Here is a 24,893-nt window from a genome sequence, read left to right on the forward strand (position 1 = left end):
CATGCCAAAGTTGCATCATCTCCTCCCCCCCCCCCCAACATCCTGAGGATTCTAAAAGGTACCCAGAGTTTGTGGGTTCCTATGGGGGGAGACCAAGAAATTTGCCAAAATATAGTAAAGATTTGGGGGAGGGGGGGTGCTGCAGAAGAAAGCATCTGTTTTAACCCCATGCAGATGGCATCAACAAAGTCTGCAGTGCTAAAATCACCATCTTCCCAACGTTCAGGAACAGGCAGACTTGAATCAGAAAACCACATTTTTGGCATTTATTGTGACATACTCCATTTTTACTATTTTGTGTGCTTTCAGCCTCCTTCCAGTTAGTGACAGAAATTGGTGTAAAACCAATGGTGGATCCCAGACCGCTAAACATTTCTGAAAAGTAGACAAATTTCTTAATTCAGCAAGGAGTAATTTGCGTAGATCCTTCAATGTTTTCCTATAGAAATTAATAGGAGAAATAAAATCAAATATTGAAATTGAGTAGAGAAACCAAAAACAGCCATTTCTGTATACTTTTTCTTCTGCAACTTTTTCAAGCTATGGCAGATTTTTGAAAGCAATATACCATTACGTCTGCAAGGTACCTTCTGGTTGCGGGTATATATGGGGCTTGTAGGTTCATCAAGAACCCAAGGTACCCCAGAGCCAATAAATGAGCTGCACCTTACAATGCGTTTTCATGGCATACCGGGTATACAGCAATTCATTTGTTAAAATAAAAAGAGTGGAAAATAGGTATCAAGGAAACCTATGTATTTTCGAAATGGAAGATATGGAATTTAGAAGCAGTGGTTATTTGCACATCTCTGAATTCAGAGGTTCCAATTATAGCATGTGAATTACAGGGCATTTCTCAAAATTAATTCCTTCTTACACACAGTCTTACATTTGGAAGGCACAAATGTAGGGAAAGACAATTGGCAATAACACTTGTTCTTCTATTCTGTGTCCCCCTCTCACCCACAGTCTCCCAATGAAAACGGTACCTCACTTGTGTGGGTCGGCCTAGTTCCCGCGACAGGAAACGCCCCAAAACGCAACATGGACATCACATTTTTAAACTGAAAACTGACTTTTTTTTTTTTTTTTTTTTTTACAAAGTTCCTAGCTTGTGGATTTTGGGCAGTAGCTCAGCCAGCACATAGGGAAACCTACCAAACCTGTACATTTTTTAAAACTAGATACCAAGGATGGGGTGACTTGTGGGGCTCTCACTGGGCTCTGTCACCCAGAATCCTTTGCAATCCTGAAAAATTGGCTAAAAAACACCTTTTCCTCACATTTCAGTGCTGCAAAGTTCTGGAATCTGAGGGGAGACACAAACTTCATTCCACCCAGCATTCCCCTAAGTCTCCCGATAAACACTGTACCTCACTTGTGTGGTTAGACCTAGTGTCTGCGATGGGAAATGCCCCAAAATACAACACAGACACCACATTTTTTCATGAAAACTGATGTGTTTTTTGCAAAGTGCCTAGCTGCAGATTTTGGCCTTTAGTTTTTGGGAAACTAGACACCCAAGGGAATCCAGGATCGGGTGACTTGCGGGGCTTTCATTGGGTTCTGTCACCCAGAATCCTTTGCAAATCTCAAACTTTGGCTAAAAAAGCTCTTTTCCCTCCCATTTTGGCACTGCAAAGTTCTGGAATTTGAGGGGAGCCATAACCCTAGACTCATCCAGACATTTAGTTTTCAGATGTGTCTAGGTCTGGTAGGTTTTTCTAGGTGGCAGCGTACCAAAGTCCCAAAAGTGCAGCTACTCACCATACCAAATGGGACAATATTGGGAGTTAGCCAAGCTCTCTTGGCCCATAAGTAAAATCAAAACCCCAGACTCAACTGTCCTCTTGTTTGTACTGGGATGAGATGCTTTAGTTTGCAGGTGGGGCTGAAAAACTGTTGCCCCCTTCAGTTGGGGTGGGGGCATAACCACCCCTCTATTTAAAAACAAAAAAAACAAAATAATCCCTGGCATCTAGTTGGCTTTCTGCCTCCCGTGGGCAGGGGGTTCGGATTGGGTAAACTAACCCATCAGCCAAGGGGCCGCCCCCCAGCAAAAACACATGCAGCCACACAATAATCCCTGGTCCCCAGTGGTTTAGCCTAATAAAAATAGGCTTATCTGCTACCAAGGAAAGCAGAAATGGCCAACTGATATGTGCGCCCCCATTTGGCGAGCGACCCTTGCTCAAGGGGCTGCCCCCCAACTCCTGCAAAAAATAAATAAATAAAAAAATAGAAAATTAATAAAAATAAACAGAACACAAATACTCCATGGTGTCTAAGTGGCCTCTGGCCCCTTTGGGAACAGATGGGCCTAATAAAAATAGGCTGATTTGCCTAAATGGCCTAAAGTAATATGTCCCCACGGGGAGTGACCCATGCCTAAGGGGCCACTCCCTTTATGTGAAATTAGGAAAAATAAATCTCTGGTGTCTAGTGGGCATTCCTGCTGTACTACCACTATGTGATCATACAGCAGGAACACTCAAAGAGACATCAGAGTAAAGGAAAAGCCTTTGCTTTCCCTCAATGCCTCTCTTACCTCTCCCTTCCTCCTCCCAGAGGAGAAACTCTCAGGTTTCTCTGAGGATGCGCTGGAAGCATAGCTTCCAGCGCATCAAATACAACCTCTGATGCCCTCAGTGCGCGTTGACATCATTAGATGTTGCCGGGGGTATGGGGTGGGAGGGGACTGCTGCTGAAGCTCTTCCGCTGCCATCCCTGCTGTGGGGGATTGGGGGTGTGTGTGTGGGTGGCCCAAGGGGGGGCAGCACTACCTCTCCCCCCTTTGGGGCAGTCCCTGGATGTAACAGTTACAACCTAGGCACAGCAGCGCTGCAGCTGAGGACATAACCGTTAAATCCAGGTCACTGAAGGGATTTAAATGTCCCAGTAATCCAGCCAGTAGAAAAAAAAAAAAACAGTCTGTGAGGCAACTGCCAGTACAGTGTAAGCCGGGAGCTTGAAGGTCCTGTCTCCTTAAAGGAGCAGTATATCTGAGCTAAACTACTTGGGCTTAGCAGGCATCTTTCCCCTAATGTTTCTCCTTGTAAGCTAAAGGTTGAAATCTAATCATGTTGAAGGATTACAGTTTTATGTGACTGTTGAAATTTAGGTTTGAAATGCCCTTTTTTCGGAGAAAAGAAAATATGTGAATGCTGAACTGCTTTAACTTATGGAGGTGACAAACCACAACTCTTTGAAGATACCTACCTTTATAAAAGATATAGTACTGGATGTAATAATTAGTAATGTTCCAGGGACTCTGCACAGTGGGAGGAATTATTCTATGTTTATGACCACAGTGAGGATCCTACAATACAGGTCCCAAGCAGCAGACTGGGCTCAGAATAAGGAAGAGCCAGTGCCAGTTTCCTGGTGGCATCACTTTCAAAGGAAATTATTGCAGCAGTCTGTTCAATAGGTGCCACCCCCACAATTGACTGCAATTCCACATTTTATTCTGCAAATGTGTCATTAGGGTGAAAGACTGGACAACTGAAACTATTTTTGGAGGCCTGAAGAAGTCAAATAAGCAAAAGTTCAGAAACCTAACAATGAGAAGAGTCGCAACGATTACTAAGTAACTTGCTCTAACAAATATTTATTTCAGCAAATTCTCATGCTTTAAAAGTTGTCACTTTGCCTTTAGAATAGTTTGGAGGAGGCAATGCAATGCAGGAAACCCTTAATGTACAATTCCTGAAACCTTAACTGCGCCACCAGCACTCAAAGTCATTCTGCACTCCTTAAAGCTAAAAGAAAAAATGAGGAGCCATCTTGTTAGGCAACTTTTACCCTCCTCAAACTGACACCTGAGCATAACACGCTTCAATAATTCCACCAAACTGCTTCACACTCAAATGTATTCCAACAGGTCTATAATTCTTTGCAGTCACCGAACTATTGCATTTCAATCTTTGCAGCACTGGTGATAGCTTCAGAATGTCTTTTTTAGTAGAGTAATACTGCAAAATACTCAAGATTGTTAAATGTTAAAGGCCTCTAAAATTTAGTAGTGATATATCACCAAAAATATAACTTAATTTTTAACATTTCTAAGCTACAATGACAGCAAAGTAAAATTGTCTCTTTAAACCCATAATAAACTTAACAGGAGAGGTAAGGCCGAAGGGTAAACAGATGCAGGACTCATTTGGCTTTCTTCCCAGTGCACTTGCCTACCAAGAGTGTCTATCCTCACTCTGACAGGTAATATTACCAGTCAGTCAGGGAAATGGAACATATTCAGCTCTGGTCAGTATTAAATTTCCAGCAAGGTATTGCTATTATTCTTGGAAAAAGTGGTAGAGAAGTGAAAAAGCAGAAGACAAAATGTGCCTTCAACACATGAACTTACTCAGGTTACAAGTTCATTACTGTACCAACTGGTGCTTCTTGACTTTATATCTCGAGAGCACAGCTGCACTCACAGGTAGAATGCTATAAAACAGATTTGATAATTAAGTACTTTTAAAGTCTGAGTCCACTCAACAGCTTCTCAGAAATAGCATCCCTCAACAGATTGCACTATTGACACTGCAGAGTGTTTTAGGGTACCTAAAATACCAAGGCGGACTCCATCATTCTAGTATAGGCAAAGCCACTTAATTAACAATGATGCCATTTAATTTGTTCCTTATTCCTCAAAGCCTAGCAGTACTAGAACGCAAAGTTACATCAAGGAGGAAGATAAAAATGGCAAAAAGCATACACATTTTTGGGCCTTGAGATTCTATAGAGTGATGGAATAAACAGTAGGGAGGGAACTTGATTAGCATAGGGAAAAGTACTTTGATTTACAAGAAATCTGGACACTGAATGGGAGACATGGTGTGGCAGTCAGTGATTAGATTTGAATTGCACTAGAGATGTTGGAGGATTTGTTAGCTAGTTTGAAGTTGAGCAGCAGACAGTTAGAGTAACAGTAAAAAAGGAACGTTAAAATAATCCACGAAAGCCAGTGTGGTTTTAGCTTTAGTTCATTTGGCGTGTGTGCAAAGCACCAAAGAATGTAGTAGTCTGCATTTGCACAAACCTTACCGCCCTTTACAAAACACCGCAAAAGTCCTGCCTTTGAATCCTATTAAAATCCTAAAAACACTACACATTTTAAACAAAATAAAGCAAGGTTCATGTTCTAAAGGCCAGTACTTTCAAGACAAATATGCTAATTAGTGCTGCAGTCAGGAAAGAAAAATATTTTTTCTCAGAACAGTTTTCACTAAGTGTAGCACTCTTACCTTACTGACAGCAAGCAATTTTTGTGTAAGCTGAGATATCACAGAAGGAATATATGGGATGATTGCCTCTTGAAGCAGTGAGAAACTCCTCATAATTGCTGTTAAAGTAAATTGATATAGTAAACTATAAATAATCAGTAAAAACCTACAAATTTACACATTTTCATGCAAACAAATTACATCATGTAATAAAATACAACACTGAAAATACAATCTTAAATGATGCAAGAAACCCTTGATACACACTGATGCTTATTTTATATCCTTTTTTTTCCCATAGGTTTTCCCATTACAGCTCAGGGGATTTATGAAGACGGCATCTTGAGATCAACTACCTACAGCAATTACAAAAATATATTACAGAAATAGAAACTTGGTGAAGGGATAAGCAGCCACCTAAAATTATTGACAGAAATAAGCCTTTGTAAGTTTCTATAAAATGGGTACTAATGTTTAATTTTCTCCTGCTATGTCCACAGAGCAAAATGTTCAATGTAGCAATAATAATTAGAGACAAATTGTAGCCCAAACACCACCAACCAAGAACATATTCAATAATCCACAGCACAGAACACTGCCTTGGTCATTCGTATTTATAGCTTTTCTAGGAACGGGCACTTGACAGAACTGAAAGGATGACTCTTTGCTTTTCAAAGAATTTGTTTCTCCTTACTGATTTCAATCCTCAAAAAAAACATCAACATTGTAGTTTACCCTTACAAACTCCTTAATGTCAACCAGTTCCCACTTCTCAGAACAATCTGAGGGCCCGTGTCATCATAGAACACAATCCAAATAATGCTATTACTAATAATAATGATGAATGCAAGAATGCACGAGAAACAGCAGTGATCTGAAATCCTCTGCACAGATTCCATCTTTCTTCAAGTCTAAGACCTCTCAACGAGATTCCGTAACAGAATTATTGCAGATATGGAGTGTGAGACCACCAGAATAACAGTACGAAGTACCTCATTCAAGCACAGAATGGCCACATTTGAACTTGTACATAACTCTGATATTTGAGTAGTTAGGAATAAGAATATTTCCATGCAGTCCTAGGACCAGACTTCTTCCTAAAAGGCAACTGTGCATGTTACAGGTTGTGCTGGATGAAAAAGCGCTATACTGGTAAGGCACTTGCACGCTTGAGCTGTACACTGGATAGCAACTTCACCTGTTCATGTGAACACTGATATATTTTTTTTAGCTGGTAGCGTATGGGTGGAGTTGGCAGGAGGGTGTTGCTAATGTAAAGAAGTTTAGGCTACTAGGAGTGAAAAAAAATAACTGCATCCAACATAGGTAGTTATGCAACACCTCTGGCCAGGTTCCACCCCACCTCCACTGTAAAACTGGGTGTGGATTCCACAGCGATTGAGAATGAGAATTGACGGCCACTGCAGCAGAGTTCTAGCTAAACAGGGTGCATGGCGGCATAGGCCTGTATGAGTGAGTGACCAGCAGACTGGTACATTCCTTTGTTTACCTATCAGTGAAATGCATATTACTAGACTGAGCTGCATCATCTAAGCTGCGTTAGGGAGCCCTGAATTTATTTCCAAACACTAAGATTTCTGACTAAGTGTACAATTTGTTGCAGCTCTTCTGAGCCCGTTCATGTATGCGGGCTAAAAAGTAAGAAGTCTTCATTGAAAGAGCTGAGGACACCACTAGATCAACTATGTCCTGATTACCCAGCTGGTGCACTTGCTCTTCAAGGAACATTGCCTAAAAAGCAAGGGCAATGGCTAAATGGTATCAACTGGTTGTTTGCAGGGCTTTGGTACCAGTGTCTGGATGTGTATTTGTATCAATAGCTGGGTGTCCAGCTGATAAGAACAGGTTCTCAAGGCTTGATTTTAGAGTAGCCACTTGGAGACCAGTGCCAAGTCCTGCTCTTAAAAGATCTGTACAGGAAAGGTGAGTAATTTGTTTACATACTCCTGGATATGATCTGCCTTCAGTCATGCAGAGATCACTCAGGACTATTATGTTGTAGGAAAATGGACATCTCTTTGCAGCTGTCTCCCACCTTTTGGCCCCATTTGAATTACTGAGTGCCGGTTTTCAACTCTGACAAAGCACTGAAGCCTGCTAACCAGGCTCCAGCACCAGTGTTCTTTCCCATAAAAACGAAATGCTCAATTGTAACCCAACTAGCAAGGACTTTTGCACCCCTGTAAGTCCGGAATAAATGGTACTGCTGGCACCTAGGGCATGGGTACTAAAGAGGGTCCCCTAGGGGCTGCAGCATGTATTATGCTACCCTAAAAGACCCACACTAAAACACATGCAGACTGCCATTGCAGAATGCATGAAACAGTGCAAACTAGTCTGAAAATATGACATTGTACACACCCTGTGTACAAATGCCCAAATACACTATGTCCTGTATGGAATTCTCCCCTACATCCAGCCCTAAGGCAAAGGTTCTCTATACTACATGTGAGGATATATCTGCATGACCAAATATGCCCCTGGGATGTCTACTTCTATTGCTAAATATTGCAAGTGAACAAGGAAACCATCTTAAGGTGTGTACTGGGCAATGGTAATTATGAGTTATCCAGCTATAGAATGGCTTCACTGAAACCTATGGTGTTTGGTATCAAACACCTCGTCTTAATAAATCTATACTGATGCCAGTATGGGATTTATTATGACATGCACCCATATGGCACCTTAGAGGTGCCCCCTGAAACCACCACATACATGTTTGAGCCCTCTGGAGGTGAGAGACTGAGCTCTCAAGAGACCAAAAACAATAACTGCTCTGGAGGAAGGTGTTATCACCTCCTCCAGCTGGATGGACAGTAAATCAGCATATCTGGGCTGGAGGCTTCAAAGCCTCTGCCTCTCTTTGACATGCAACCCTGGCTTCCCCCAGACCTGGGGAATGTCATCCCCTACCCTGTGGCCTATCTGGCACCAAAATAGGATGGAAATTAGCTACGCAAGTAGGCGTGTTGCACTACAAGGCTATTCACACCCCTAAGATGGTGCACTATCTGATATGCTCCACAAAGGAAGGGTTTCACCATCTTGTTTGTGGATGAACAGGGAACTCTGGGACAGGGTTATGTCCACTCCTCACAGGACGTGGCATATAGGGGTTGTAGTCATCCCATGAGTAAGTAGTCCATTGGCTACCATCCAACACGACCCTAAATGCCACTAATTCATTATTTGGGTACCCTGCTTACACCAGGAACCACTCCGATTCAACTGACAGAAGAAATAAGGGGACAAAGAAGAGCCAAAGAAGTGAGAACTGCGGAGTGCTGGTGGACTTTTGTTGTCACACCCTGCCTGCCAACTGCTCCTGTCACAACAATCGCTACAACCAATTTGTTCTACAGCTTTTGTTAGAAATGGGGTTTCTGATTGGCTAGGGTATGCACCTAAGCTAGGCAGAACCCACCTACTCTTTCAGGGCAAGGGGGTTATACACCCAGGATAACCCCTACTCACCCCCTTGGTAGCTGGGCACAAGCAGTTAGGCCTAGCTCAGAGGCTATGTGTAAAGCGACTGCACAGCACACCCACAACACACGTGACGCACTAACCCCACCACAAAAGAAACCCAACACCAAGTTATATAGAAAAAAAAATGTATTGTATAAAACATCATTAGACCAAACACATGTCAGTAACACCTGCAACATATGCAGTTGTCATAACATTACTCAGTTACTTGTACTCTGCAAAAGGCAGCAGTAGTTACATAAACACATAGGTTACTGGTTGTCCTGCAACATAAGCAGTAGTCAGGTAACACTGTCATTAGAAAACATGTATCATGGTAACACATTTGATCATAACTGCCAAAATATTATCGTAGATGAGCAGGGCATGACACCTCACCCAGAATGCACATGGCGCAATAGGCACATGAAAATAGTCCAAGACAGTAACCTAGGAGGCACTAAAGGGCATGCAATTACCACTGTATTCTTCTCTCAACAGAACGAGTACGGTCTGCTGCCGACCCCAGGTACCACACCAGGAATGATGGGCGTGTGAAAACGGACATCCGTGTCCCATTCGTGGAGCTCCTGCTCAGATTCCTATTCCTGCGGTGAGGCAGTATTATCGTTGGCAGGTCCGGGGTCCACCTTCGAGGGTTGCCACAGCGGCCTGCTGCATGGGGCCCAGCGAGAGTAAGGGGCCCAGCGAGAGTAAGGGGCCCAGCGAGAGTAAGGGGCCCAGCGAGAGTAAGGGGCCCAGCGAGAGTAAGGGGCCCAGCGAGAGTAAGGGGCCCAGCGAGAGTAAGGGGGCCCAGCGAGAGTAAGGGGGCCCAGCGAGAGTAAGGGGGCCCAGCGAGAGCACGGGACCTTCGATGAGGTTTACGCCCACGAGCTCAGATGGCAACGAGGGGGGCCCTGCAGGAGCAGGGGACCTCCAACGAGGTTTTCCCACCCACGAGCCGCAATCACCGGGAGGAAGGCCAGCAGCAACAAGGGATTTCCGATGAGGTTTTCCCTCTCAGGTAGCTGCTCCTCTGCCAGCCAGATACGCCCGCAGGCGACCTGGTGCATGAGCTTCTCCTGATAGCTGGCCCGGGCCACAGTTGGTGAATGCACCTAAGCAGGTGACGGCCAGTGCCCCGGGGGCACTCCCCACTGTGCTCCTGTGCCCCAACCACAGCGGGCTTAGGCGCACTAGCTCTCCGTTCTTCGTAAGGGGATGGGGGCACAACTACCACGGTCAGGAGCGCATTTCCAGTGCTCGGGCAGATGTTCATAAAGCCCTTCTCCTGCGCTGGGCTCAAACTAACATCAGGTAATTGTAGCGCTATTCTTGCACCACAAGAGTAGTTAGACGCAGCGCTCACCACGCGCTGGTACAAGGGGATACCAAGGAGCAGAAAAGCAGCACTCTTCCTGTGCTAGGCTCCCTGGAGGCACTCGGGGGACAAAGATAGGCAGCTGCGAACAGGGAGACAAGCACCCCACAGGGAGGAAGGGCCGATCTCTTTAACCAGTCCAACAATGCCAGTCCATCCCAAGCCTGGGGGGCAGCTGGTCAGCAGGGCAACAAGCAGATATGCGATCCTGATGGGTCCTTTGTGCCACCCAGCAGACACCAGGCAGCACGGCAACAGACAGAAGAGCAGTGCAGATGAGTAATTTGGTGCCATCCAGCAGTTCCTCTGACAGAAGTTCAGTCCCAGTTCCAAAAGTGCTCTAAAAATGTGGGGGAAGCCCCCTGTACTTATACTCATTGTGCGCAGTCTCCACAAAAGGGGGAGAAGGGGATCCAACCAGTCTTAACTGGTTCCACGAGTGTCCCCTCTCCTCCAGCACAGGCTCCAGACATCAGTGGGGGGTAAACAAGCCCTTTGTGTGAGACCAGGGCACAGCTTTTACAAATGCAGGTGTGCCCCGCCTCTCCCTCCCTCAGCCCAGGAAGGCCATTCAATATGTAGATGCCTCTCTGGGACACCTCCACCCTCCCTGTGTGCAGGCTTTCTGAAAAGTATGCACAAAGTCCAGCTGTCACTCCGCCCAAGACGTGGATTGGAGTCAAGCTGCAAAACACCAGATTCCTAAGCACTTTCTAGAACTGGCATTTCTATAATGGTAATATTGAATCCACCTATGCCAGTAAGCAGAATTTCTCACTACCATTACAACCATACCAAACATACCTATGCTACCCCTCATAAATCAGACAATACCCCCTAGATATAAGGTAGGGCATGTCCAATGCAACCCTAAGAGAAAGGCAGCATCCACAGCAATGAGAAACCAAATAGGCTGTTTGTCACTACCTGGACAGGCCACACACCTAGGCACATGTCCTGCCTTTTACATACATGGCACCCTGCCCATAGGGCTAGCTAGGACCTACTTTAGGGGTGACATGTGGTAAAAGGGTAGTTCCAGTCCTTGAAAGTAAGTTTAGATGCCAGCTCCTTTTGGCAGTAAACTGCACGCGCAGGCCCTGTGCTATCAGGCACGAGACAGGTTTGAAAGGCTACTTCTGTGGGTGGCGCAAGCAGTGCTGCGGGCCCGCTAGTAGCATTTAATTTACAGGCCCCGAGTATAGGGATACCACTGGACAAGGGATTTACAGGTAAATTAAATGTGCCAATCAGGTTTAAGCCAATCATGCCACGCTTACAAGGGAGAGCACATGCACTTTAGCACTGATCAGCAGTGGTAAAGTACCCAGAGTCCTATTGTCAACAAAAAGGATCAGAAAAAAATAGGAGGAGGAAGGCAAAAGGTTTGGGGATGACCCAGTCATATGGGCCAGGTCAACAGCTGTATATCCTCCAAAAGCTTTCGCCAAGCTGTCAGCATCTCCCTTGAAGTGGAGAAGCCAATTCGATGCAGCCACCAATCGCAACGTCCGACTCACTGTTCTGCTGCCCACTGGGTCCACTGACACAGCAGCCGCCCAGGAGGAGGTCATCGAGCTCCAGGAGGCCAGATCTGTCTCAACACCATGTGACAGTCACCAGGGCCCCAACAGAGGCGCCTTGCATAGATACTCTGGGACTGAACCCATTGCAGCAACCAAAGCTTGTTTGAGTCCAATCCGGACTAAAATACCACAAAGACTGACCAGCCAACAAGGGACGTAGAGGCCAGCACCAAGAGTGGCCCAGCTGTCCTGTTTTGTCCCCCTCTTGCAGTGCCACACGAAAGCCATGGGCGCCTTTGACACACAAGCACCTGCCAACCAAAACCCTCTGCACCAAAGCTCCTGACCCCAGGACAATCGACGGTGCTCCCACGACCCCCACAAACCGAGTCCCCTGTTGGGAACTCCTTGACTTGCCCCCCCAAGTCCCCTTCTGCAGCCTGCTGAGGTAGACCTCCCCCTCTTCGCCAACCGTGGCGTGTACAAGGCACCAAGCCATCTAGGAGCTCTGCATCCAGATGCCCCAGGGCAGGTAAAACGTAACTGCTGGGGTTTCTTGTGACCTTGTCCCCCTAGCATCCTACGACTTAAAGGGAACCCCCGAGATTGTCTGTAAAGATCCCTAAGCAGTAAAGGGTACTTTACCCATTGGAAGTCACTACAGCGTAAAAGCGCATTGATGTATTTACTTACCCCACTGTGAAGAATTACTCTGCAACAGTACTTGACTTGCTTTGAAGATTTTCTGGTTTTGAAAAAATATGTAAAAGTGTTGTATATTTCTAAAATTGGTATAGAGTTTCTTCTTGAATGTGTCTCATTTATTGACTGTTCAACAAATGCTTAGCACTACTCTCTGATAAGCTCAAACTGCTTGCTCACACTATCACAAAAAGAGAATTTAGAGTTATTACTTTAACCCCTGTAAGCCAAAAAGGGTTTCCTGTACTGTCTGGATAGTGTAACCCTCTTTGGTACACTGCATAGATAGACAGCTTCCTACATACAGCTAAAAGGCAGAATCACCATAGGCAAATGTCTGTCTGTGATCCAGTTTCATCTTTTGCCTTAGGGTTTAAAGAAGATGAGGGTCGTAGGAAGCTGGCCCTTTATGTGGTATGTCAATACTGTGTAAGGGGTCCAGCGGTTCCCAGTGAGTGGGCAGGGCTTGCTATGCAACCCCAAAGTGCTCTATTTGGAGATAGTGTGGGCGAGCAGCCTTAGGCCTAACACAGAGGAGTGCAAGACATCCACAAATGCACACAATAGTCAATAAATGAGACTACGTAAAGGGATCCACACCAATTTATAAAAATAGTAGGTATTTTATATAGGTCTAGGCATCAAAGAAAGATCGCTCAGGTATGTACGTTTTTAAATAGGAATTATTTTCACTTTAAAAATTAGACACTGCAATTTCTGAGTTCTGCAATGTTATCATACGGCAGGAAAAAAGTTCTGCAAAGAGGTAGAGTACAGCAAATTACAAGACCAATCTCCAGGAGTTAAGGTAAGCAGTGGGCAAGGTCCAAGGCAGCACCAGCAGTGACAAGGGGGCAGCTGGGGTGTAGGGTGCAAAACAGCATCTGGTGCCCTATGTGTTACAGTGGAGATTGGCCACTGCGAACAGAGGCTGCAGGCTCTAGCCAGGAAGCCAGTCCGGCTGAACCAACAGCAACACTCAGGGCTCACAATGCTCAGGCACAGGTAGGCCCCTCTGGTCCTCTTCTTCACAGCTCAGAGGCGATGGGTACAGAGGTGTCTTTAGGTGTAAGGTTTTCCTTACTGGAGCAGTCATGGTAAAGGAGGGGCTGCGTGCAGAGGCTGCAGACGTCATCGGGGAGTCCAGGAAGGGTGAAACCACGATGGCCTCGGACTCTGGAGGGCTGGGGAACTTTGTTGGCACCGGCGGTCCACTTCAACTTGGGATGGAGATGGCAGGTGAAGTGGTGACTTCAGGTGTCGGGTTTTGGCAGTTCCAGAGGCTTCAGAGTCCATTCTTTGGAGCTTACTGGCGAACAGGTCTGCTGTTCACACGAGGACTTGAGTCTTTTTCAAAGGCATGCAGTCCTCCTAGGTTTCTAGGGACACAGCTGCAGAACGAGTCTGCTTTTGGTGCAGATGTTCAACGAGAGATGCAGACAGGCTGGCAGGATTGGTAACAGTTCAGCTGCTTATTTTCACCACTTCTGCTTTTGCAGCTCTTCAGTGTCTTTGGTCTTCTTAGGTTGTCAGGATCTCCTTTACTGGTGCTAGGGGTCCCCTAAATACTGAATTTAAGGGCGTGTAGGATAGTAGACAATGGGCTACTGACCCTTGGGGACACAATTTCCCCTATACAGCCACTTCTTGTGGGAAGTGGGCATAAACCTGTCCCAGAATTCCTAGGTATGCCATCTAAAAAATGGTTACCTTTACCTCTGAAAAAGTGTGTTCGCCTCAGCTTAGCCCACCTTAGGGGTGGTACTAGCGTGGAAGTGGCAAGTCTACCTGACATGCTCATTTTTCTGCCTCTCCAGGAACCAAGTGTGCTCTGGATGGTGGTGGGGGAGGGGGTAGATGATTTACTCTCCTGTAAGGGGGAGCCTGATTTGGATTTCAAAGGTGGCAGCCCTTTGAGGCTTGCCGCCTTGGGAAGGTTTATTAGGAGGTCATCCTGTGGGATGGGGTGTTGCACCCTATTCCCAGACAGGCTTTTGTTCGGGGCCACCAGAGAGCAGAAGGCTCTTATTCTAGTGGGCAAGAAAAGCATTTTTAACATACACCAGATCCAAAAATTTTAAAGCAATTTGATCATCCCTTACAACTCTCTCTACCACTAAATGGCTCGGGATGAGAAAGTGTCATAATTGTATTCATTGCAATAACGCCATACCCGGAAATACCATCAACCACTATATAACAGGGAAGGTTGTGAAATTAGAACCTTCCGCAGATTGCAACTCATTGTTTCAGATGTATTACATCAAGTGTCCGTGTGGAGTGGCATACAGTGGCAAAACAGAGAACGATAAAAACTTGCATCATGGAGCATAAAAATATGATTTGTAACAAAAACATTTCTTCAAATTTGGTAACATATTGGGTAGAGTCCAAACCCAGATTAGTCATTAATTTAAATAACACTGAACTAGACAATCAATATAAGTTAAGCACTGACTAGGACCAGTAAAAATAAAAGTTGCTGTCAAAACTAAGTCTAAAAAATTAGAACAGTGCGTTTTCATTGTTTGGGAGAAAAAGCCTGACTCGCGTTTCTACCTCTAGATCATTTAAATAGCAAATATACTCAAATTCATATGAGATTTAGTTTTTATCAACAAAATCACTTAAAGCTACTGTGAAAGCAATTAATGCCTTTACCTTTCATAATGTACTCATTTTCAGAGGAGCCAGGAGAGGAAAGTGCTTTAAATAGGTTAGCTAAAAGAATTTCCACAACTGGTAACATTTCTGCCGATGTAATCCTGAAAGTGAAAGCAAAGTAGAAGTGTAAAACAAATATACAAGGCACTTCAAAAGTTTAAGACCGACTAAGCAATGAGCTTTACAGTTCAATTTTCCTACTACAATCTGGATTTTTGAAAAACACTTACTCTACCTATTAGACTGATACCCATTTTAGCCAATGTGCACATTATCTTAGACACTTCACAAAATACTAATATTCTGAGAAGGTGAGAAGGGGCAGAAACATACTAACTACAAACCGCCATCAATTACAGTAGAAAGTACAGCGACAAATTACTCCCACTTCCATAAGGGAAAAAAAATCCCTCTAGAATCAAGCACCTTCAGTTCTATTAAAAACCATCTCAGATTTGCTCCCTTTGAGGGAGGCAGTACCCCAAAATAAACTGCCCAACCTTTACACAAATATTACTGCCACACAAGATGTAGTGAAGCGCCTATGCAGAGAAAAAACCTGAGTGCAGCAAAGATTTATCCAAGCTCAAAAACGCAGCACTACCCGTTGAAAGTTGAGAGATGTCAAAGTGAAGAATAACCAGTACACTATCTCAACATTCAAGATCCCAAATTAAGCCAAGCTCCTGTAGGACACTCCTTAAAGGCAGTTCAATTTTTTTTTTAACTGTACAAGAGATCTTTGTCACCTGTAGCAACAACTCGCTTGTTTTCCAGGGACTGGATTCCATACTACAGAGAATACCTAACAGGCCTACAAAAGTGTTCAAAGATAAAAGGACTCGTAATCAATCATGGAAATCATAGTTGACTTCACGGACGCAAACGTTTCTTTCTAAATTCAGTAATTTGAAAAACTTTGCAAGTGACCACTTTTTTTAAGCACTTGGAGCGTCACTGAAGCAGCATCTTAACGTTTCAGCTTTTCTCAAGCAACAAAAGTCAGATAACTAGTACAGCTTTACGGAGAAAAAAAGGTCCATTCTGTGTACTGTGCTTTGGCAGCTTACTAGCATTTCTTCAGTATTTGAATAAAGTACTGGGATCTTAATGGAGGGTGTTCCATCTACATTCACACTCCCGGTTTCCCAGAGAGTTGAGCAGGTTATTTTATTGAAGATTGCGAGGATGTAAACTGATAACATAAATACCATCTAATGCACCATATAACATCTTAACCAATATTCATGGACACGGAATAGAAGAGAAATCTTCAGTATTACTCTAGCATGAAACACAATCAAACGAGAAACAGGTCGACACCAACAATGGCACTGACTTTCAAGCAATTATTTTTCCAGAGAACCTTTGTCATACTAGGCAACTGGCCTGGAATCTAAGTCTTGGCATTAATGGCAGGTGGATAATTTCAAAGTTAGTTGCCCTGCAAAGTGGAGAAATTGGGGTGTTTCTAAGAAGGGATGGAGTTCCTGTTTTCCCCTGGCCAGTAATGGTTTCTTACCCATAGGAGTAGTTTTGCAGCTTGAAGATTTTTTTGTATTTACATGCTGTGCATCTAGTCGTTGGGTCTGAAATTCCTCTGTATAGTAGTAGTACTTCTCAGTTTGCTTTTTTTATCTTTTTTTGGTTGGGCACTGACTGTCCCACCATTTGGTGTCTGATCCAGCCTCTCCCAACATCATTCGCCCTCCCAGAAAGCCTCCACGTTACGGTTGCCATCTTCAGATTTTTATTTTGGTATTGTTCACTATTCTTCTTGGGAGGTAGATGGGTCGCACGTGAACTGAGAAACATTTTCAAGCTGCAAAACTACTCCTACAGGCAAGAAACCATTTTGTTTTTGCAGCGTGACTTTTTCCAGATTCACATGCAGTGCATTGATTTTGTAGTGGTTTCTAACCTTGTGGTGGTTAGGTTGAAAGTGAGTTTGCGCTTGTAAATGAATATTCCAACACTCTGTTCGACTTGAGCTTCCTTGTTCATTTGAATGTCTGTGCAGTAGTGCCTCATAAAAGTGTGCACTGAAGAACAAGTAGCTGACCTGCAAATGTCCTGTAATGGTATTTGCATGAAAGTCTATTGTTGCCCCTTTTTTCCAAGCAAAGCCTTCCCTTGCTTTGATCTGGAGTTGTATTCCTGATGTTTCATGACACATTTGTATTGTGTGTGTGAAAGCAGTCTTTAAATTGACCATTTTTAATGACGCTTTAAGTGGTTTGAAAAGTTTCTTCATTGGCTGTGTTAACATTAGATTTAAGTTCCATGTCAGAGCTAATACTTTTCTTGGAGGTGCTAATCTTTTTGCTCCCTCAAAGAATCTTTTGTTTACCCGGGTTGTGAAGAAATTCATTCCTATATGACCCCTTGTGTAGGCCACTACTGCTGACAAATGTACTTTAAATGAATCATAACTCAGTTTGCTGACTAGCGGATGTTTAAATTATTATAAGACTGTTGTGTCCTTCGTATTATAAGCCCAATATTTGCCACCAACTTGAGGTTCCCACTAGGCTGTATACAATTTTCTTATTATTGGTCTTTCTGTTTCCCTGAGACCACCATTGTACTCTCTGGTAGACCTAGGTGCCCAAACTATGTTGCCAGAAGTTAAGCTGCTAGACTTGGGGGTTTTGACTCTTGGAGAACTCTCCTCCCTTGCAGTAAGAGTAGATCCTGTAGACCCGGTAGTCTCTGTATGATGTCTTGTGCTATTTCTATTAAGTCTGAGAACCAGGTCTGTCTCATCCACTGTGGGGTAATGAGTATCAGTGTCATTGGTGATTGCTTGCATTTGTTGATTAACTAGTTTAATAGTGGGACCAGGGGAAACATCCTGCCAATTGTGGGGTGTGCTACTTCCTAAGCAACTAAATTTAGAGGGAGAGAGCACAATCACTGGAGTCCTGGTTAGCAGGATCCTAGTGAAAACAGTCAAAACATACTGACAGCAGGCAAAAAGTGGGGGTAACCATGCCAAAAAGAGGGTAGTTTCCTCCATCTCCCATCAGTAACTGCTTGGGAAAGTATAGCTTGGGGAAATGGCGACGGGCAATAATCCTGTTCACAGCAGACCCTCTGCAGGGTTTGGACCAAGTACCCAGCACAACACCCATAAGGGCTTCATTAAATGGGGGCAGGGATTCAGAGGGTAAAGCCACAGGCTGAAGCACCTCTGTCAGGAGGTTAGTACTGACTGCCACCGAAGGCAGCTCAAGGTCCAGGTCCTCGGCTGCTTTCCACACCACCGCTGAATCAGAAGCACCCTCCTCCGTAGCCACGGTAGGGGGGAAGTATCCAGTCTACTGGCTTCATCCAGGTCCATTCCCCAGTTCATGAGACCTTGGAACTGGTATATTAAAGGGTCCAGAAACCCCTCTCTCTGCGCCTGGTTTAATACCATACACTGAGCTCCTACTTTACGGCTTGGTCTAAGATGCTTTAGATCCACAATCTTTTGAGGCAGGTCAACTCCTGGTAGTCATTACCCAAGTAGGTCACCAGTAGGCTTCAAAACATCATTCATTTTTTGCCATTACAATTTGTGCTATTCACTGGCTTTTCCTTCCTTAAAAGGAACAACATTCATATCATCCTATTCTTTATTATGAGAGCTTCTACTTTACACTATCCTGTTTTAATTTCCTGTTTCACTGTTAAGGGTTTAGGTGATACGAGCTTGAAACAGATTTCTTTTGAAAGGTCCCCATCAGCAGTAATTCAAAACAACTTGCTATATGGCTCCCTGTGACCCATGAGATACGTGAAAAGCTGCCCCAGAACCGTTCCAAATTAGAGTAGGAGTGTTATATGTGCCCCTGTAGAATATACCTGGATGTTTCAATTTGTGCAGTATTGCTGGGATCAAGTGAAGCCTACACTTGAATTTATAAATTGTTCTCTTGCATCACGAGTGAACAACTAAGTTAGTCTATGTCTTACAAATATCCTGCCATTTGACATTCTTCAATTATACGCGGGTCCTTCCTTCCAGAACAAGGCATGCCGATTCTGCACCCCACCCACCATCCATTTGAAATTAGTACTTTGTGAAGTTACTGCCCGAGAAGATGAGCCCAAAGTTTATATGTACTTTTCCATTGTGGTAAGTGTGTGACCTGATCCAGATCTCATTCGGGATTGAAGTACCCAATGTCAGGCCAAAGTATATCTAAATTGCTTTTCCCTTCAACAGTCCATAGTCATGCTTGTTCAGTTCAAGCCCTTTAAGTTGCCTGTTGTCAAACATATAGCTTAGTATTATGTATCCCTCCATCCTCCCCCTACATTCCCCATCTCAGATGTAAACCTAGGTTTACCCACAGTGGTGTGAAAGGTTATGGGAATAAGGACATCCTGATATTTTTCTCCAGTTTCAATACCATGCTCAGAATTATTTTGCTGGATTTTGTGTCCAAACAATTTGCACTAGCCCCGAACATATGCTCCATCATACACCATCCTCTATAAATTCAACTTCCCGATCCACTTCACCAGGAAGCTAAGCAGTCTTGATTTGCAACCTTTGGCAACTACTTCAAAAACAACCAAAAGATCATGTGAAGCAGTATTGCTGTATGTTTGACATTCAAACAGACAAGTTACTTACCTTCTGTATCGCCTTATCTGGTAGAGACTAAATCTAACTGCAAATTCCCTTACCTTTGAATTCTTCCTCGTGCGTCAGACTGTCTCCAGATTTTTCATGAGCAGTACCCCCCTGCACGCTGGCAGGTGGCATTGATCGGCTCTGCATCCTTCATTGGCGTCTTCCACACCAGAAATGACTTTGCAGTTCCCATATAGGCACCACCCATGTGTGCAGATGCCAGTTCCTTTTCACGACTTTCCATGCAAGAAGCGCAGAGGCATGAAAAACACTACCACTGGTTTCAAAACGAGGGCAATGAAAGGTAAGTCCCTGTCCCTAAAAATCAATTTGCAGCGCAGGGAGGATAGGTGGGGCAGCAAGGAATCAGCAGCTGGTTATTGTTTCTACCAGATAAGGCATTACCGAAGTTAAGTAACTTGTCCATCTGACATACTTCTAGCTGCAGATTCCTTACCAAAGCAAATCCATCCATGACAGCGGGTCTGCAAGCCAATTTCAAACTAGAAAGACCTGGTATAAGGTGCCAACACCATTGGTGTCCACCACACACCAAGCTAGCTTCCTACAGTGTACAATTGGCACCATCCTCCGACCCCGCTCTCAGAGATCAGAAACAATGCTTGCTTGTAGAGGGTTGTTACTACCCACTCCAGCAGGATGGCTAGCAGATCTGCATAACAAGGCAGGGCCAGGGTCTTCAAAGACCGTGCCGCCTTTGGTACGCACAATCCCCTATTTCCCCAATACCGAGTGGAGCCATCCCCTTCCCTGAGGTCCATTTGGCACAAGGACAGGTGGGAAAATTAGCTAGTCAGTAGGCGTGTACAACCCCCGGGCTAACCACACCCCTAAGGTGGAATAACCGAGGTGGACACTTGAAGAAGGGTTTCACCATCTTGGTCAGAAGGCAGCCTTCAGGGATAGGGATACGCCCACTCTCCACAGGAAGTGGTCATAATGGATAAGTTACTTACCTGTAAATCCTAGTTCTCTTCCAGGGGTATCCTCATTTAAGTCAAACATTGAATATTCCCGCCCTCGTGCGGGGACCCCGGAGCATACATAAAATACACATGTATAAGTATGAAAATATACGTGAAAAATATATAGCATTTTTAGTAGACAATTTTCATACCAAACCCATATATACATGTGTACAACAGCAATGCAGACTATAATGATTAACAGGCTAAAATGCTTTATTTCTATGGAGTTTTTTTTTTTTTTTTTTAAACACTCCCTTTCAAATTTACAAGAAAAGACTTTCCAAAGCCCCATAACTGCGCCCAGGGAAAGAAGCAGTAGCAACACCAGTGAAAAAAGAGAAAAAACTACATTGAAAACAATGGAGCATTATTAGCCAATAGGCTACATGCAGGTTAACACGGCAGAATCACAAAATTTGGCACCGTGCCTTTAAGACCCTGAGCACCTCCAGTATCCCACCATGCCTCAGGGGTGAAGGAGAGGTGACAGTTGGTTCAGTTAGGTCAGTACTTTTTTTTTACGGTGACAATGTATCCAACAGATTAGAAAGATAGTCTGTCCTGCACTTCTAGGAGACTTGCGTCCGGGGAGGAGGGTGGGTTGTTTATGACTTTGATGAGGATACCCCTGGAAGAGAACTAGGATTTACAGGTAAGTAACTTATCCTTCTCTTCCAGGGGATCCTCATCAATAGTCATAAACATTGAATAGATTAGCAAGCCCATCCCTTATCTCTGCGGACCGTCTAATAGAAGTGCAGGAAGAGATATACACTATGCAAACAAATTTCTCAGAGATGCTTGCCCAACCTGAGCGTCTGCTCTGGCATCTGAGTCCAAACAGTAATGCCTAGTAAATGTATGTACTGACTTCCATGTAGCAGCCTTACAGATTTCAGAGATTGGAACATTATTAAGGAGGGCAGCAGTAGCACCTTTTCCTCTTGTCGAATGAGCCTTTGGTCTAGCCAATAACTGTTTTTTAGCAAATTGATATGCAGTAACAATACATGAAACTATCCATCTAGATATGGTTCGTTTAGAGGCTGCATCGCCTGTTCTCATATGACCGTAATTTACAAATAGGTGGTGAGATAATCTAATCAATGTTGTCTTATCCAAGTAAAATTTTAGTACTCTCTTCAAATCCAGAGAGTGCAAAGCTTTCTCCGCCAGAGTATCCAGATTGGGGAAAAAAGTTGGTAGTGAAATAGTCTGATTAATGTGAAAATCCGACACCACCTTCGGTAAGAATGAAGGATGAGTTCGTAGAACCACTCTATTTTCATGGAAAACCGTGTACGGTTCCTTGGAGGACAAAGCCTGAATTTCACGGACCCTCCTCGCCGAAGTAATGGCTACGAGAAAAGCAGTCTTCCACGTAATGTGTTGTAAAGAAGCTTTGGGGATAGGTTCGAAAGGAGGGCCCATGAGTCTAGATAATACTATGTTTAGTTCCCATGGAGGCGAGGGTTTTCAAATGGGTGGAAAAACCTTCTTCAAACCTAAGAAATCCTTGACTACTGGCCTTGTAAAAAAAGGATTCCTGAGAAGGTGACTTACGATAGGCTGTAATGGCAGATAAATGTACCTTAATAGAGGACACTTGCAGACCCGATTTCGCCAGATGGAGCAGGTAAGACAATATGACCTCCTCCTGAGCCAGAATAGGATTCTGACCGTGCTGATCACACCATATGTAGAATCTCTTCCACTTCAACGCATAAGTGCGCCTCATGGAAGGCTGTCTGGACTCCTTTAAGATGTTCATGCATTCCTGCAAGAGGCCTAGATGCCCATACTGCAGGAATTCAGGAGCCATGCCGCCAAGCTCAGAGAGGGAAGGTTGGGGTGAAGTATCCTGCCTCCCAGTCTGCAAAGGAGATCCGGTCTGCACGGCAGCCTCTTGTGCGGTTGTTCTGATAGGTTGAGGAGATCCGTGTACCAGAACTGACACGGCCATTGTGGAGCTATGAGAATCATTCTGGTGCTGGATTTGTAGAGTTTGTTTATCACAGCAGGTATGAGGGGAATCGGTGGAAAAGCGTAAAGAAATATCCCTGACCAGTCGATCAACAGGGCATTCCCTTGAGACCCCGGACGGTAGAACCTGGACGCGAAGTCTGGGCATTTCTTGTTTACCTCGTTTGCGAAGAGATCTAACTGAGGCCGACCCCATTGCACGAAGATGTCAGACGACCTCGTCGTGAAGAACCCAATCGTGGGCGTCCTCGAGGGTTCTTCTTAGGAAGTCCGCCTCCACGTTTTGCCGTCCTGGGAGGTGAATTGCTGTCAGAGACATTCCCCTCGCTATGAGCCAATGCCAAATGGCCTGAGATTCCCGAGACACGGGAAGGGATCTCATCCCTCCTTGCTTGTTCAGATAATACATTGTCGTTGTGTGGTCTGTTTGTACGAGGAGAGATTTTCCCTGATTCGAGGGAGCAAATGACTTGAGCCAGATGAACCGCTCTGAGCTCCAGCAGGTTGATATGGTACGCCCTTTCATTGTTGGACAACAGGCCCTGAGCTTGAAGGGAACCCAGATGAGCTCCCCAGCCCTGAAGCAACGCATCCGTTACCAGAGTGTCGGACGGGATTGGCTGATGAAAAGGAACTCCCACTGACAGGTGATGTCTGTGCATCCACCATCGTAATGATTGTCACGCTCCTACCGGAAGAAGCATTCTGTCCTCCCAGTGGCCTATGTGTTGATTCCAGTTTTCCTCCAGAGCCTCTTGGAGGCCTCATATGCAACCTGGCGTTCGGGACAATGAAAATGCAAGAGGCCATGGAGCCCAACAGAGATGTCACCTGACGGGCCGTAGGCGCGGGGTAACCCAGAAGGTCCTGACACTTCCTCTTTATTGATAACAGTCGTTCCTCCGAAGGATACACTCTTTCGAGCTCTGTATTCAGTATTGCTCCCAGGTAGTGGAGGGTTTGTGTTGGGATGAGGGTGGACTTTAGGAAGTTAACCTGTAGACCTAGAGATCGGAAAACACTGAGCACAATGTCCAGATGGTTTTTCGCCTGTTCCGGAGAGGAGGCTTTCAGTAGCCAGTCGTCTAGGTATGGATAAATGAAGATTTTCTGCTTCCTTAAATGTGCCGCTACCGTTGCTACACATTTGGAGAACGCGCGAGGGGCAGATTTTAGGCCGAACGGGAGCACGTTGAACTGATAGTGTTGGGAGGCTATCACAAATCATAGGAATTTCTGATGTTTGGGAATGATCGGGATATGAAAATCTGCATCTTGCAGATCTATGGAGCACATCCAGTCTCCTCGATGCAGTTGAGGGAAAATCTGGTGGAGAGCCAGCATCTTGAACTTTTGTTTCTTTATGTATTTGTTTAGCAGCCTCAAGTCTAGAATCGGTCTGAACACTCCTTCCCAACCCTTCTTTGCTACTAGAAAATAGCAGGAGTACACCCCCTTTCCTCTTTGTGCGATTGGAACCTTTTCTATTGCTTTTTTCTGTAACAGGGCACGAACCTCTTTGCGTAATAAGCTCATGTGAGCAGGAATGGATTTGGTTGGTGGCAAGTGAGGAGGAGGTTGGCGGAAAAGAAGAGTATCCACGCTCTCCAATGTTCAGCACCCATTTGTCTTTTGTTACGCCATGCCACTCGTGAATGAACATTGTGATACTTTCCCCCAACCGGAGTGGTGTACGGTGTTAAGGGAAGCAAATCCTCATTGTTTTGCAGGGGCTTTGGGGGTAGACTGCTGAGGTCTGCTCGAACCTCGGTCTCTTGTGGCTTTACGAGACTGGAAGAGGGGACGCCCTTGTTTCTGTTGTGGTCTCTGAGACCAGTGAGGGGTTTGAACCCTCTGTTGAAACGGGCGCCTGTCGTAAGGCCTGTACCTTCGCCTGAAGTCTTTCCTCCTCTCGAGGCCCACTGCCCTCATGGTGTCAACCTCCGCCTTCATACGCGCCATCTCCTCATCCGTGTGGGTCCCAAATAGCGAGTTTCCGTTAAACGGAAGATTCAAGATACGCTGCTGCGCTTCCTGTTTTAATCCTGTGAGTCTTAGCCAGGAAGATCTTCTCGCACAGACCCCATGCGCGTAACCATGTGCTGCCAAGTCTGCACCATCCGCTGCCGCACTGATGATCTGATTGGACACCAGACTTCCCTCATGAAGGATCTCCTGAAAATCCTGTCTGTCCTCTCTAGGCAGCTTTTCTGCAAACCTGCTCAGTGAGTCCCAGAGTGAGCGATCGTATCTGCCTAGGAGTGCGGAGGCGCTGGAGACCTTCATCAATGAAGCCGCCGTGCC

At 44.9% G+C, this 24,893-nt stretch overlaps 1 protein-coding gene across 2 annotated transcripts in view; it reads right to left on the reverse strand.

Annotated features, from left to right (window-relative positions):
- Positions 1 to 24,893, reverse strand: part of CSE1L (chromosome segregation 1 like) — a 296,982-nt gene that overhangs the window by 74,006 nt on the left and 198,083 nt on the right. For both annotated transcript variants that reach the window (XM_069243443.1, XM_069243444.1), the window contains 2 exons: positions 14,988 to 15,091; positions 5,250 to 5,347 (listed from right to left, as the gene is read on the reverse strand). In XM_069243443.1, the coding sequence (XP_069099544.1) occupies positions 5,250 to 5,347; positions 14,988 to 15,091 (202 nt within the window). The remainder of the gene's footprint in view (positions 1 to 5,249; positions 5,348 to 14,987; positions 15,092 to 24,893) is intronic.

The sequence above is a fragment of the Pleurodeles waltl genome, chromosome 7 (assembly GCF_031143425.1).
Source record: "Pleurodeles waltl isolate 20211129_DDA chromosome 7, aPleWal1.hap1.20221129, whole genome shotgun sequence".
Classification (NCBI taxonomy): domain Eukaryota; kingdom Metazoa; phylum Chordata; class Amphibia; order Caudata; family Salamandridae; genus Pleurodeles; species Pleurodeles waltl.